At 46.0% G+C, this 15,390-nt stretch overlaps 1 protein-coding gene across 1 annotated transcript in view; it reads left to right on the top strand.

Moving 5' to 3' along the window:
- Positions 1 to 15,390, top strand: part of LOC144494686 (cadherin-related family member 2-like) — a 123,032-nt gene that overhangs the window by 16,614 nt on the left and 91,028 nt on the right. The window contains exons 5-7 of the mRNA XM_078213886.1: positions 6,776 to 6,940; positions 7,028 to 7,092; positions 14,311 to 14,557. Coding sequence (XP_078070012.1) covers positions 6,776 to 6,940; positions 7,028 to 7,092; positions 14,311 to 14,557 — 477 coding nt within the window. The remainder of the gene's footprint in view (positions 1 to 6,775; positions 6,941 to 7,027; positions 7,093 to 14,310; positions 14,558 to 15,390) is intronic.

Raw genomic sequence — 15,390 nt, 5'->3', positions numbered from 1 at the left:
GTGACCACAATTCGGTGTCTTTTGTTATTGCAATGGAGAGGGATAGGGCCGTACGGCAGGGCAAGGTTTACAATTGGGGGAGGGGTAATTATGATGCGATTAGGCAAGAATTAGGGGGCATAAGTTGGGAACAGAAACTGTCAGAGAAAGGAACTAATGAAAAGTGGAATTTTTTCAAGGAACAAATACTGGATGTCCTTGATAGGTATGTTCCTGTCAGGCAGGGAGGAAATGGCCGAGTGAGGGAACCATGGTTCACAAAAGAGGTGGAATGTCTTGTGAAACGGAAGAGGGAAGCTTATGTAGGGATGAGGAAACAAGGTTCAGATGGCTTGATTGAGGGTTACAAGTTAGCAAGGAATGAGCTGAAAAAGGGGCTTAGGAGAGCTAGGAGGGGACATGAGAAGTCCTTGGCGGGTCGGATCAAGGAAAACCCCAAGGCTTTTTACTCTTATGTGAGGAATAAAAGAATGACCAGGGTGAGGTTAGGGCCGGTCAAGGACAGTAGTGGGAACTTGTGTATGGAGTCAGTAGAGATAGGCGAGGTGATGAATGAATACTTTTCTTCAGTGTTCACCAAGGAGAGGGGCCATGTTTTTGAGGAAGAGAAGGTGTTACAGGCTAATAGGCTGGAGGAAATAGATGTTCGGAGGGAGGATGTCTTGGCAGTTTTGAATAAACTGAAGGTCGATAAGTCCCCTGGGCCTGATGAAATGTATCCTAGGATTCTGTGGGAGGCAAGGGATGAGATTGCAGAGCCTTTGGCGTTGATCTTTGGGTCCTCGCTGTCCACGGGGATGGTGCCAGAGGACTGGAGAATGGCGAATGTTGTTCCTCTGTTTAAGAAAGGGAATAGAAATGACCCTGGTAATTATAGACCGGTTAGTCTTACTTCGGTGGTTGGTAAATTGATGGAAAGGGTCCTTAGGGATGGGATTTACGACCATTTAGAAAGATGCAGATTAATCCGAGATAGTCAGCACGGATTCGTGAAGGGCAAGTCGTGCCTCACAAATTTGATAGAATTTTTTGAGGAGGTAACTAAGTGTGTTGATGAAGGTAGGGCAGTTGATGTCATATACATATAAGGCGTTTGATAAGGTCCCCCATGGTCGGCTTATGATGAAAGTGAGGAGGTGTGGGATAGAGGGAAAGTTGGCCGATTGGATAGGTAATTGGCTGTCTGACCGAAGACAGAGGGTGGTGGTCGATGGTAAATTTTCGGATTGGAGGCAGGTTGCTAGCGGTGTGCCGCAGGGATCGGTGCTTGGTCCTCTGCTCTTTGTGATTTTTATTAATGACTTAGAGGAGGGGGCTGAAGGGTGGATCAGTAAATTTGCTGATGACACCAAGATTGGTGGAGTAGTGGATGAGGTGGAGGGCTGTTGTAGGCTGCAAAGAGACATAGATAGGATGCAAAGCTGGGCTGAAAAATGGCAAATGGAGTTTAACCCTGATAAATGTGAGGTGATTCATTTTGGTAGGACAAATTTAAATGTGGATTACAGGGTCAAAGGTAGGGTTCTGAAGACTGTGGAGGAACAGAGAGATCTTGGGGTCCATATCCACAGATCTCTAAAGGTTGCCAGTCAAGTGGATAGAGCTGTGAAGAAGGCCTATAGTGTGTTAGCTTTTATTAACAGGGGGTTGGAGTTTAAGAGCCGTGGGGTTATGCTGCAACTGTACAGGACCTTGGTGAGACCACATTTGGAATATTGTGTGCAGTTCTGGTCACCTCACTATAGGAAGGATGTGGAAGCGCTGGAAGGAGTGCAGAGGAGATTTACCAGGATGCTGCCTGGTTTGGAGGGTAGGTCATATGAGGAAAGGTTGAGGGAGCTAGGGCTGTTCTCTCTGGAGCGGAGGAGGCTGAGGGGAGACTTAATAGAGGTGTATAAAATGATGAAGGGGATAGATAGAGTGAACGTTCAAAGACTATTTCCTCGGGTGGATGGAGCTATTACAAGGGGGCATAACTATAGGGTTCGTGGTGGGAGATACAGGAAGGATATCAGAGGTAGGTTCTTTACGCAGAGAGTAGTTGGGGTGTGGAATGGACTGCCTGCAGTGATAGTGGAGTCAGACACTTTAGAAACATTTAAGCGGTTATTGGATAGGCACATGGAGCACACCAGGATGATAGGGAGTGGGATAGCTTGATCTTGGTTTCAGATAAAGCTCGGCACAACATCGTGGGCCGAAGGGCCTGTTCTGTGCTGTACTGTTCTATGTTCTATGTTCTATAGATTGCGGGTGGAGGTCTCTCTCTATAATAATTAAGACTGCTGCCAGCATAGTATCCCTGTGGGGCAGCTGGGTTTACTGGATGGGGGGAGCAGGCTGATGATCGACTTTTCATTTGGGGTGGGCAGAGAAAACGGTGCCCTGTAAAATCCAGCTCATATGTGGAAGATCAAAACAGACTGCTTGGGACATAGGAGAGAATTTTACTGCCCATCCCGCTGGCAGGCTTCCAAGAAGCCAAACCTATGCCTGCAGATGATGTCAGCAAAGGGTAGCATGAAGATGGGAAAGAGAAAGAGAGCAGTCTCTCAATTGGAACGGTTCGGGGGCGGAAAGAGGAGTCTGAGCCAGAGAAACTCTCGGAATGATTGTATGGGAAGAAAATGGAGGAGAGTTGTGTCAAAGATCACACAAGGGTTGAGGAGGATGTGGAGGGAGAGCCCACCATGGTTCCAACCACAGCGAACATCATTAGTGACTTTGATTCAGGTCAATTCAGTGCTGTGGCAGGAGCAGAATCCTGATTTGAGTTTAAATGTAACGTTGTGGAAATCACAGACGCTTAGAGTCATAGAGGTTTAAGGAATGGAAACAGGCCCTTCGGCCCAACTTGTCCACGCCACCCTTTTTTTTTAAACCCTAAGCTAATACCAATTGCCCGCATTTTGCCCATATCCCTCTATACCCATCGTACCCATGCAACTATCTAAATGCTTTTTAAAAGACAAAATTGTACCCGCCTCTACTACTGCCTCTGGCAGCTTGTTCCAGACACTCACCACCCTCTGTGAAAAAATTGCCCCTCTGGACCCTTTTGTATCTCTCCCCTCTCACCTTAAACCTATGCCCTCTAGTTTTAGACTCCCCTACCTTTGAGGAAAGATATTGACTATCTAGCTGATCTGTGCCCCTCATTATTTTATAGACCTCTATAAGATCACCCCCTCAGCCTCCTATGCTCCAGTGAAAAAAGTCCCTGTTTATCCAGCCTCTTCTTATAACTCAAACCATCAAGTCCCTGTAGCATCCTAGTAAATCGTTTCTGCACTCTTTCTAGTTTAATAATATATTTTCTATAATAGGATGACCGGAACTGTACACAGTATTCCAAGTGTGGCCTTACCAAGGTCCTGTACAACTTCAACAAGACGTCCCAACTCCTGTATTCAATGTTCTGACCAATGAAACTAAGCATGCTGATTGCCTTCTTCACCACTCTGTCCACCTGTGACTCTACTTTCAAGGAGCTATGAACCTGTACCCCTAGATCTCTTTGCTCTGTAACTCTCCCCAACGCCCTACCATTAACTGAGTAAGTCCTGCCCTGGTTCAATCTACCAACACGCATCACCTCGCATTTATCTAAATTAAACTCCATCTGCCATTCGTTATCCCACTGGCCCAATTGATCAAGATCCTGTTGCAGTCCGAGATAACCTTCTTCACTGTCCACTATGCCATCAATCTTGGTGTCATCTGCACACCTACTAACCATGCCTCCTATATTCTCATCCAAATCATTAATATAAATGACAAATAACAGTGGACCCAGCACTGATCCCTGAGGCACACCGCTGGTCACAGGCCTCTAGTTTGAAAAACAACCCTCTCCAACCACCCTCTGGCTTTTGTCATCAAGCCAATCTTTGGACTGTGAGAAGAAACCGGAGAACCCAGAGAAAACCCACACAGATATGGGGAGAATGTGCAAACTCCACACAGACAGTGACCCGGGGCCGGAATTGAACGAGGGTTCTTGGCGCTGTGAGACAGCAGTGCTAACCACTGCGCCACCATGCTGTGGACAATTCGAAAAAATTACACTAAAGTGCCATTTCCTGAACCTTTGTAGAACAGACACAGTGTTGCTCCATATTGCCTTCTTATGAATCGGTCCCTTTATCATATCTGGCCATGGTAGACTTGTTTTGATTCAATGGTTTTATTTATGCTCAGCATAGTACAGTGGGCTAAACACACAATGGAGACCTGTTTTGTTACCCTTCAGTACAGCAGCGTGCCTTTCAAGTTTGATGTTGTTCCAACAAAAGCTGATTATATTGATTTGAGTTCACTTCGTTAGTTGATTTGAGTTAAGAAACCAGAGTAAATATGATGAATGAAATGACTGAGGACTTATGTTTGTAATTAATTCTTAAGTTACCAACATTCAACATCCATGGCGTGTAAGTGGATGTAATTTTGAGCTTTAGTTCTTACTTTGACCAGGAGAGTCCTTGGGGATGAATTTGCTTGTTCCTTCTGGCACATGTATTGAGCAGAAAAAGCACAGGAAATATTTTTTTTTGCAGGGAAATTTAGCTGGAAATCACTTCTGTCCAGTTTGCACTGTTAAGCTGCTGCCCTGGATTTTCTGGGTGGCATGGTGGTGCAGTGGTTAACACTGCTGCCTCACAGTGCCAGGGACCGGGTTCGATTCCCGACTTCAGGTCACTGTCTGTATGGAGTTTGCACATTCTCCCCGTGTCTGCATGGGTTTCCTCTGGGTGCTCCGGTTTGCTCTCACAGTCCAAAGATGTGCGGGTTAGTTGGTTTGGCCATGCTAAATTGCCTCTTAGTGTCAGGAGCACTAGCTAGGGTAAATGTATGGGTTTATGGAGATAGGGCCTGGGCAGGATTGTGGTCGGTTGCAGACTCAACGGGTCGAATGGCCTCCTTCTGCACTGTAGGATTCTATGATTCGATGATTCGCAACATTGCTGAAGCTCTCTGGTGATCCAACCATTGAGTCACCAGGGGTCACCAGTGAGAGCCAGTGGTGAAGACATTCTGTTTCTTCCTGCTTGACCACTGTCTGATTCTGTCGCCCTGAACCACAGCTCACCCAAAGCCCTGCTGCCTGCATCCCACCCTCACCCATCATGCCTGCATTGGTTCCCACCAAATGCTTCAAATTTATACTTCTCAACCTTGGGTTCAAATCCCCTCATGCCTCCATCCCTCCCTACCTTTGTAACCACCCCCCCGTCCCCCCCCCCCCCCCCCCCAGCCCTCTATCCTCCCAACAAATGATGTTGTGTCTCCAATGGCCTCCTGTGTATTCTGCTCTTGAGTTTGCTCCAATGCTAGTGAGCTGGTCCCTACACTTCCTCTCTAAACCCTTTCTCCCTCCCTCCTCCCTGTTCTCCTTCCAGACTCTCTTTAAAATCCATCTCCTTGGTTTAATCTCCATTTTCTTTTCCTCTGCAATTTGGGACTTTTTCTACATAAATAATACTTTTGAAAGTGAGGTATCGAGTAAAAAGAAAAGCAAGGACATTGTGTGAAACCTGTATGAAACACGGGTTTGACCTTCACTGGAGTGTTGTGCGCAATTCTGGGCATCACCATTTAGGAAGGATTTGAAGACAATGGCAGGGCGCAGAGAAGATTCACAAGAATAATTCTTCATAGAGTCATAGAATCCCTACAGTGCAGACGGAAGCCATTTGGCCCATCAAGTCTGCACTGACCGCAATCCTACCCAGGCCCTATCCCCATAACGCTACTTATTTATCCTGACACAAAGGAACAATTTTTAGCATGGCCAATCAACCTGACCCGCACATCTTTGGAGTGTGGGCGGAAACCGGAGCACCCGGAGGAAACCCATGCAGACATGGGGAGAATGTGCAAACTCCACACAGACAGTGACCCAAGCCAGGAATCGATACAGGGGCCCTGGGTGCTGTGAGGCAGCAGTGCTAACCACTGTGCCACCGTGCCACCCCACGGTAGCATGGTGGCACAGTGGGGTCTCTTCTTGGGATGAGAAACTTTGCTTACATGGATAGATTGGAGAAGCTGTGGCTCTTCTCCTTGGAGAAGAGAAGATTATGAGACGATTTAATATCGGTGTTTAGAATCTAGAGCGATCTGTTGCCCTTAATAGAAAGTGCAAATACCAGATAACACTGACTTTAAAACAAAGAAATAATGCCGACAAACAGGAAAACCTTTTTACACAGTGAGTTGTTGGGATCCGAATGAACTGTCTGAGAGTGTGGTGGAGACAAGTTCGATTGAGGCACGACTGTGGAATTCGATTGTGGAAATTCATTCCCACAGGAAGTAGTTGATGCCTAAACATTGAATGTATTCAAGAGGTGGCTCGGTATAACAATTGGGGCTAACGGGATCAAAGATTATGGGGAGAAAGCAGAAATAGGCTACTGAGTTGGACAATCAGCCATGATCACAATGGATGGCGGAGCAGACTCGAAGGGCCAAATGGCCTCCTCCTGCTCCTATCTTCTATGTTTCTAGGCCTCCAAAGGAGAATTGAAAAGAGGAGAAGGAAATGTGCAGGGCTACAGGGAAAAGTTGGGTGAATGGCATGAGGTGGGTGGCTGCAGCAGGGAGTTGGCAAGAATTTAAAAGGCTGAATGGCCTCCTTCTGTGCTGTAGCCATTCCATGAGTGCAGATGCTCTATAAAAGTTGTTGTGACCGGTCTATTTGCATTAACTGCCTCTGTTCACTTGTTTGACTGGAATGACAGTTTCTCACAGTATGTTATTTTTATTCTTTCAGCTTTTTGCTGTTGAAATGGAGACACAAGAAATGTTCAGTTGTGTTGCGGCCGTACGTGTTGATATAATGGACAGAAATGACAACAGCCCCGTGTTTGACCAAGATTATTTTATACTGGAAGTCCAAGAAAACAGTGCAAGTGGCTACAATGTGACTTGCATAACCGTAAGCAATTACAGCAAGATTTTATCAAAGGAGATTTTAAAATCAGTTCTGTTAAACATGCTTATTCATCTACTCATGTTTTCAAAGGCTACAGATGCTGATAGCTCAGATTTTCGCAAGATCACCTATCGACTTCTTGGGTCTGACAGTGCGTAAGTTCTCTAATCTTTAGATGCAGCTGTTACGGGCGATGTTGGTCGGTCCAACTCCAGTGTCAAGTCATCAATGTTGGACTATTTTGTTGTCTCCGAAGTGAGGTAAAGTTCAATGTATCATCATCTCAACACATTGACCTCCTGTTTACGGACAGAGAACCATTAAATAGCCCCGGCAGTGTTGATATTGGGGCAATTTTGCACCCGCGTGGGCTGTGAGCGTAAAGGGCGATGCCCCTTGCCGGTGACGCCATGGCAGGAACTTCATTTCAATAAATTTGAATAAACGTTAGTCTAATTGTCGACCTTCCCCACCTTATGTTACCCCCACATTTAGAATCCCTCACCAACAAGATTTACAACAGATATGTAAAAACATGAAGCAGTCAATGGGTATAGCCCCTGGGGGAGACGTACATGCCCAGGCAGTGCCCTGGCACTGCCCCCCAGCACAGTTGTGACAAAAGGGCTCCTCTGGGGAGCTCTATTGAGGGGGTTCCCCTTAAGTGTGTGTGAGTGTGGGGGGGAGGTTTGCCCTGCTACTTGTGTTGGGGAGATTTCCCATTTTCCATGTGTGGGGGGGGGGGGTTCCTCGTATCTGTAAGGGGTTCCCTTATCCTTGTATGGGGTGGTGCCCCATATTTGTGGGGGAGGGAGGTCCCCTTATCCATGTGGTGAGGGCTTTCCTCATGTTTGTGGGGGGATTCCCCTTATCCGTGTGTGGGGTGGTTCTCCATGTTTGTGGGGGGGGGGGAAATTTTCTTTATCTGTGTGGTGGGGGTGTTCCCACATTTGTGGGGGGTTCCCCTTATCCATGTGGTGGGGGCTTTCCCCGTGTTCGTGAGGGGGATGAATTCCCCTTATCCATGTCAGGGGGGGGGGTTCCCGTATTTGTGGCAAGGGTTCCCCTTATCAATGTGGGGAAGGAGAGGTTCTTTTGCCCATTGGGGGGAGTAATTCTTTAGCGTAGATCAGAGTGCTTTTTTTAAAAGGTGCCTCGACCTCTGTGGACCTGGCATTGCCAACTCTATCAGGCCCTGCCGTGCCAGCATTACATCTTCAGAGATGCCTGCAGTCCTATTTTTACTCAAAATGCTACATTATCTGGCAAGAAAATCTGACTGTGCAGCCCTCCTGGGAATGGAGGGATACAAACGATTGGTCTAGTTGGACCAAGGAGCGGCACAGGCTTGGAGGGCCGAAGGGCCTGTTTCCTGTGCTGTACTGTTCTTTGTTCTTTGTTCTTTGTTCAGGGTGCCAACAGTTAGAGTAAATATCAAAAAATTTTGCCCATTATTAATGTAACATTGTTATTTATACAACTCATCTGACCACTAAGGGTCTGAACTACCTTCAAATTGTCACCGAACTGTCCATGGTTTAATGACCTTATCAAACAATGAGGGGAAAGTTCCTCAGTGCTGCTCCTACTCCAATATTTTGATTTGATTTATTATTGTCACATGTATTAAAATACAGTGAAAAGTATTGTTTCTTGTGCACTATACAGAAAAGCATACCGTTCATAGAGAAGGAAAGGAGACAGTGCAGAATGTAGTGTTACAGTCATGGCTAGGGTGTAGAGAAAGATCAACTTAGTGCAAGGTAAGTTCATTCAAAAGTCTGACAGCAGCAGGGAAGAAGCTGATTTTGAGTCGATTGGTACGTGACCTCAGACTTTTGTATCTTTTCCCTGACGGAAGAAGGTGAAAGAGAGAATGTCCGGGGTGCGTGGGATCCTTAATTACGCTGGTTGCTTTGCCGAGGCAGCGCGAAGTGTAAACAGAGTCAATGGATGGGAGGCTGGTTTGCGTGATGGATTGGGCTACATTCATAACCTTTTGTAGCTTCTTGCGGTCTTGAGCAGAGCAGGAGCCATACCAAGCTGTGATACAACCAGAAAGAATGCTTTCTATGGTGCATCTGTAAAAGTTGGTGAGAGTCGTAGCTGACATGCTAAATTTCCTTAGTCTTCTGAGAAAGTAGAGGCATTGGTGGGCTTTCTTAACTATAGCGTCAGCATGGGGGGACCAGGACAGGTTGTTGGTGATCCGGACACCTAAAAACTTGAAGCTCTCGAACCTTTCCACTTCATTCCCAATTGGTGTAGACAGGGGCATGTTCTCCTTTATGCTGGTATTGTCAGCAAACTTGAAAATCGAATTGGAGGGGAATTTGGCCACATGGTCACAGGTGTGTAAGGAGTATAGTAGGGGGCATATAACGCAGCCTTGTGGGGCACCGATGTTGAGGAGGTGTTGTTGCCTATCCTTACTGATTGTGGTCTGTGAGTTAGGAAGTTCAGGATCCAGTCACAGAGGGAGGAGCCGAGGCCCAGGCCACGGAGTTTGGAGATACGTTTCTTGGGAATAATGATGTTGAAGGCTGAGCTGTAGTCAATAAATAGGAGTCTGGCATAGGTGTCCTTGTTATCTAGGGTGTTCCAGGGTTGAGTGCAGGGCCAGGGAAATGGCGTCTGCTGTGGACCTGTTGCGGCGATAGGCAAACTGTAGTGGATCCAGGTAATCCAGGAGGCTGGAATTGATTTGTGCCATGACTAACCTTTCGAAGCACTTCATAATGATGGATGTCAGAGCCACCGGCCGATAGTCATTAAGGCACGCTGCTTGGGTTTTCTTAGGTACCGGGATGATGGTCATCTTCTTGAAGCAGATAGGGACCTCAGATTGTTGTAAAGAGAGGTTGAAGATGTCTGTGAATACCCTGCCAGCTGATCCGCGCAGGATCTGAGTGCTCGTCTGGGTACCCCATCCGGCCAGTCGCTTTCCGTGGGTTGACCTTCGAGAAAGTTGCTCTGACATCTGCAATGGTGACCCCAGATACAGGTTTACCCAGGGCTTCCAGGGTGGAGGGTGTGCTCTCACTGACCTCTTGCTCAAAACGGGCGTAGAATGCATTGAGCTCATCAGGGAGGGGTGTGTTGGAGCCAGTGATTTTACAAGCCTTCATCTTGTAGCTTGTTGTCTTGCTGACCTTACCATAGTCGGCGGGGGTCGGTGTGGCTAGCCTGGGACCCTTGATTGGTCCAGTACTGTCTTTTTGCATCTTTGATGGATCTTCTTAGATTGTATCTGGCTTTCTTGTATAGGTCAGTGTCACCTGCCTCAGACCTGGACTTCAGCAAGCAGTGGACACCCCTGTTCATCCATGGTTTCCGGTTGGGGAACACACGGATAATATCATCACACACACAGTATCAGCAGGAGAGCTGGTTTACTCTCACCTATTTTACATTCACATACAAAATCAAAAACACCCCATGTGAGCATTATTGAGAGCGGAGAAATGTTGAAAGTTGTGTACTGTGGTGTGGTACGTTTTGAGTTTTTCCTCAGCATTTCTCGATAGTTTGGACTTAGACTCAGTCAACACAATCTTGAGAACAGTTAATACAGCTCCCACCACTATAGCAGCACATTGGTGTTCCCACAATGTTATCAACATGGAAATGACAATAGGGTGGTCAAACACTGACAAAGCATCCTCACTACTGCAAAGAGGTTATAGTAAATTTGTACAAAACATTGATTCGACCACAGTTATAGTACTGTGCAATTTTGGGCTCCTTATTACAGAAAGGCCCTCACGGCAAATACACCAGGATGAAGAAAGATTTGAGTCACTGGAGCGGTTTCCACTTAAAACTGGGAAGGCTAAAAGGAGATTTAATCGAGCTTTTTCATATAAATAAATAAATGTTTTTTAAAAAGTGAAGAGGATCTCTGGTTGGGCAGTGAGCATTGGGGGGTTAATGAAAGGTTGCCATTAAAAAAACGAGAAGTGGGATTAAGAAGAATTTTTTACACAGGTATTTTGAACAAGGCATACTTTACCACAGAGAACGAGTGAGGCCAAGACCATTGCATCATTTAAGGCGAAACTTGATTTAAAAAAAATTATTTCAAGGGATGTCAGGCCAGCATTTGTTGGCCTTCAGATAATGATGGTGAGCCACCTTCTTGAATCGCTGCAGTTTATCTGGTGTAGCTCGTCCCACAGTGCAATTAGGAAGGGGTTTCCAGTGTTTTGACCCAGCGACAGTGAAGGAATGACGATATAGTTCCAAGTCAGGATGGTGTGTGGCAAATGTTGCTTGCCACATATCAGCCCAAGCCTGAATGTTATCCCGGTATTGCTGTGATTGGTCAGTTGTTAGCGACCATTCCCATGTCTGACTTTATATTGGAGGGAAGGTCATTGATAAAGCAGTTGAAGGTGTAATAGCTATGTCATTCTGTATCATTCTGTCAGTGTCTCTATGCTGACCTAAAGAAGCATTGTCTGAGGGTTAGGGGTAGACCATTTAGGACAGAGGTGAGGAGACATTTCTTCACACAAAGAGTGGTGAGCCTGTGGAATTCATTACCACAGGAAGTAGTTGATGCCAAAACATTGAATGTATTCAAGAGGCAGCTGGATATAGCACTTGGGGCGAATGGGATCAAAGGTTATGAGGAGAAAGCAGGATTAGCTCTTGAGTTGGACGATCAGCCATGATCGTAATGAATGGCGGAGCAGGCTCGACGGGCCAAATGGCCTCCTCCTGCTCCTATCTTCTATGTTTCTGTGTTCCTCAGTCAACATGCCAAAACTTACATATACGGGGGGACAGCAGCATTATGATAATGTTATTGGATTAATAATCATGAGGTCTGCACTAATACTACGGAGGCATGGTAGGAAATCTGCTGTCCTTGCAACTGCAGATACACAGAAATGTGGGTGACTTTTAATGCCCTCTGAAATGACCCAGCAAATCACTCAGTTGCATCAGTCAAACCACAACAATAAAAAGCACAACGGATGTAACCACAAGCTATGGACTACAACAATTCCAGAACCTGGCTCACTATCATCTCCTCAGGGGCAAGTGGGATTGGCAGTCAATCCTGGTCTTGCCAGCAATGCCCACATCCCCTGAATGAATAAAAAAAACCAGTTGGGAATACAATGATGGATGTGACCCAGTCTCACTCTGTTGCCAACCGACCTCCCTGGCCTGATCTGATATTACTTCAAAGACTAAAATCTGTGACTGGGCACCTTAAAAGTCTTCCTAACCTGCAGAAATAGCCTGACATTGAAAAGTCAGACTGTTACACAGAGAGTGGTAGATGTCTGGAACGCACTGCCAGGGTTGGTGGTGTGGGCAGAAACGATAAGGTGTTTAAGAGGCTTTTAGATAAGCACATGACTATGTAAGGAATAGAGGAATATGGACCAAGGGCAGGCAGAAGGGATTAGTGTAATTTGGCATCCTGTTCAGCACAACATTGTGGGCTGAAGGGCCTGGTTCTGTGCTATACTGCTCTATGTTCTATGTGTATCTGGTTAGACTAACTATCCAAATATTGAAATGTAAAAGCTTTGCCAAGTGTCCTCATTTAAATAAATCAAATATGCATAATGGATACACAAGGTTGGAAATTAGTTATTATCCTTCTCGTATTCTGTGCCCAGTGTCCCATGGGAAACTGCAAATCATCTGCTGCCGTTTTAGATTTCAATGATATTCGGGCTTTGGATGTAACGCCTAAAACAAGCATTAGGCCCCTTGCCTAGTTTGATGAGGATACTACACCTGTTTCAAAACCCCTTTAGGAAATTGGGCTGCCCTGAGTGGGACCAGACCAGGCTTTGCTCTTGTGAATATGAACAGCCCCCACCAAAAAGATAAGAAGAATCATTTTTAAATTTAAATGTGGAGGCTGAAGGAGCAGGAGGGCTGTTTCCAGCTCCATAGTGCTCGGCACAGTGGCACAGTGGTTAGCAATGCCACCTCAAAGGGTAAGTGACCTGGGTTGAATTCCGGCCTCGGATGTCTGGATGTGTGGAGTTTGCACATTCTCCCTGTATCTGCAGGTGTTTCCTCCGGTTTTGTCCCACAGACCAAAGATATGCAGGTTAGGTGGATTGGCCATGCTAAATTGTCCCTTAGTGTCAGGGGGATTAGCTAGGGTAAATACGTGCGTTTATGGGGATAGGGCCTGGGTGGGATTGTTGTTGGTGCAGGCTCGATGGGCCGAACAGCCTCCTTCTGCACTGTAGGGATCCTATGATTGTACTGGCTGATAGCCTGTCATACTCAGCCAGTCCTCCCGTCCGCCCCCTAACACCCCCACCCCCACCACCCCCAGTACCCCGTCACCACCATTCCTGTCACCTCCACTCAGGGAATTTATCTGCCGGTATTTTACAACCTCATAGAATCACTACAGTGCAGACCTCACCCGTCTGAGGCTTGTAAGATCCCACCCGAGGCCAATGGAGAATGCCATTCTGTGAGCCTCGCCATCGAATGGTCTAGTTGGACCAATGAGCGGCACAGGCTTGGAGGGCCAAAGGGCCTGTTTCCTGTGCTGTACTGTTCTTTGTTCTTTGTTCTTATCCCCGATTCTGGGGCGGACGAGGCGGTAAAATTCCAGCCATCAGCTCCAAACCTCCTGAAGTTGAGGTGCCAGCTGCTTATCAGGAATATTTCAGTTAGATCTGAGGCCCCATTTCAGGGTGGCATTAGGTAGCTAGGCATCATGACATCGCGCCAAGTCTGAACCCACGAACTGACCCAGACGATTTCCCCTCCTCTAATGTCAACACAGGCAGGTTCGAGAGGCAAAAGGAAACCCTGAAACAAAAAAAAAAGTGGGATCAATAATTGCTGATTTCAATAATAAGATTTATGTTATTAGGGCCATTCTCGTGCATCACGATAAATTCTGCTGGAATTATACATGAGTTTATAAAGCTGATCGCCTCTCCGGAACTGTATTCAGTAGTTTTTCAGGATTATAGTGCAGTGCTGATAATCAGTAATGGGTTGGGATTCTCTACCCAGAGGGCTGCTGCGAATGCTTCGCTGTTGAAGACAGGGATTGTTGGATACAAGGGGAATTGGGGAATGTAGAGATGCTGCAGGAAGGTGGAATTGAGATAAAATGTCAGCCATCGTCTTACTGAAGCAGATCCGAAGGGCTAAATAATTGTCTCCTGCTCCTATTTCTGATGTTCTTTATAAAGTTAAAAGTTTATTTATTAGTCACAAGTAAGGCTTACATTAACACCGCAATGAAGTTACTGTGAAAATCCCCCTAGTCGCCACACTCCGGCACCTGTTCGGGTCAATGCACCTAACCAGCTCTTAAATCATGAATCATGCGTCTGATAAAGATTTATATTTTGCTTTGACCATGACAGGTTGCAGACCTTTGATGTGGACCCTGAGTTTGGGACATTTTTTGTGAAAGATGAAACGTTCCTGGACAGAGAGAAGAGGCAGCAGCTTTTTGTTACACTGCAGGCGAGAGATGGCGGAGGACTTTCGACAAATGTACAGATCGAGGTTTCCATCTCTGACGCAAACGATGAAGTACCGGTTTTCCAAAGAAATAGTTACACAGGATTTATTAAGGAAAATGTCATCAAAAATATTGTCCAGGTTCAGGTATGAAGAAAATTCTGATGAAATATTTCTGTTTTTGAATGAAATATGATGTGTTTGTGAAATTAATGCCCACAGGTAGAAGGCAAGAAAGTAAAACCGCATTCACGGTTGGGATTTTCCAGTGCCGCTGTTGGTGAATGGAGTTTTGGCTGGAACGCCAAATTTTCCATTCTCGCTCGCAACAGGTCTCACCACAGATGAGACCAGAGAATCCTGCCCTATGTGACTTTTCCCTATTGAGATATTGCAAAATTCCAGTGCCATTATGTTAATGGTGGCATGGACATTTATTAGAAGCCTGAAAGCGTGCAAATATAACTTTCCTTTCAAACTCTACTGCCCACAGAGCCAAAGGTTTTCTTTATGTGAGATTTTGGAGAGGAGAAGTGAAACCCCATTTGTCATCTGAAGCAGGTGCTGTGAATAATGTTATTTATTTAATTGGGACCAAGGGTCTTGATTACTCAAAAACAGTGTATCAAATCTCCAAGGAGCCATTGTATCATGTCTCATCTTGCAGAATGGAGATTTTTGGTCACTTCTCTCTGGCAATACAAGAGACACATAGATACGCTAAACAGCATTGAAGAGAAGGCAACACTGCCATCTAACCGGATGTGGAAAATTGCCCTGGCCTGTCTTGTACACAATATGCAGGACAAATCCAACCCAACCAATTACCACCCGTCAGTCTATTCTCGATCATCAGTAAAGTGATGGAAGGGGTCATCAACAGCATTATCAAGTGGCAGTTGCTTAGCCCTAACCTGCTCACTGATGCTTGGTTTGCGCTCCACCTGGGCCACTCAGCTCCTGATCTCATTACAGCCTTG

The sequence above is a fragment of the Mustelus asterias genome, chromosome 6, assembly GCF_964213995.1.
Source record: "Mustelus asterias chromosome 6, sMusAst1.hap1.1, whole genome shotgun sequence".
In the NCBI taxonomy this organism is placed as follows: Eukaryota; Metazoa; Chordata; class Chondrichthyes; order Carcharhiniformes; family Triakidae; genus Mustelus; species Mustelus asterias.
Note: the sequence above shows the minus strand (reverse complement) of the source record. Positions and strands in the feature narration are given on the sequence as shown.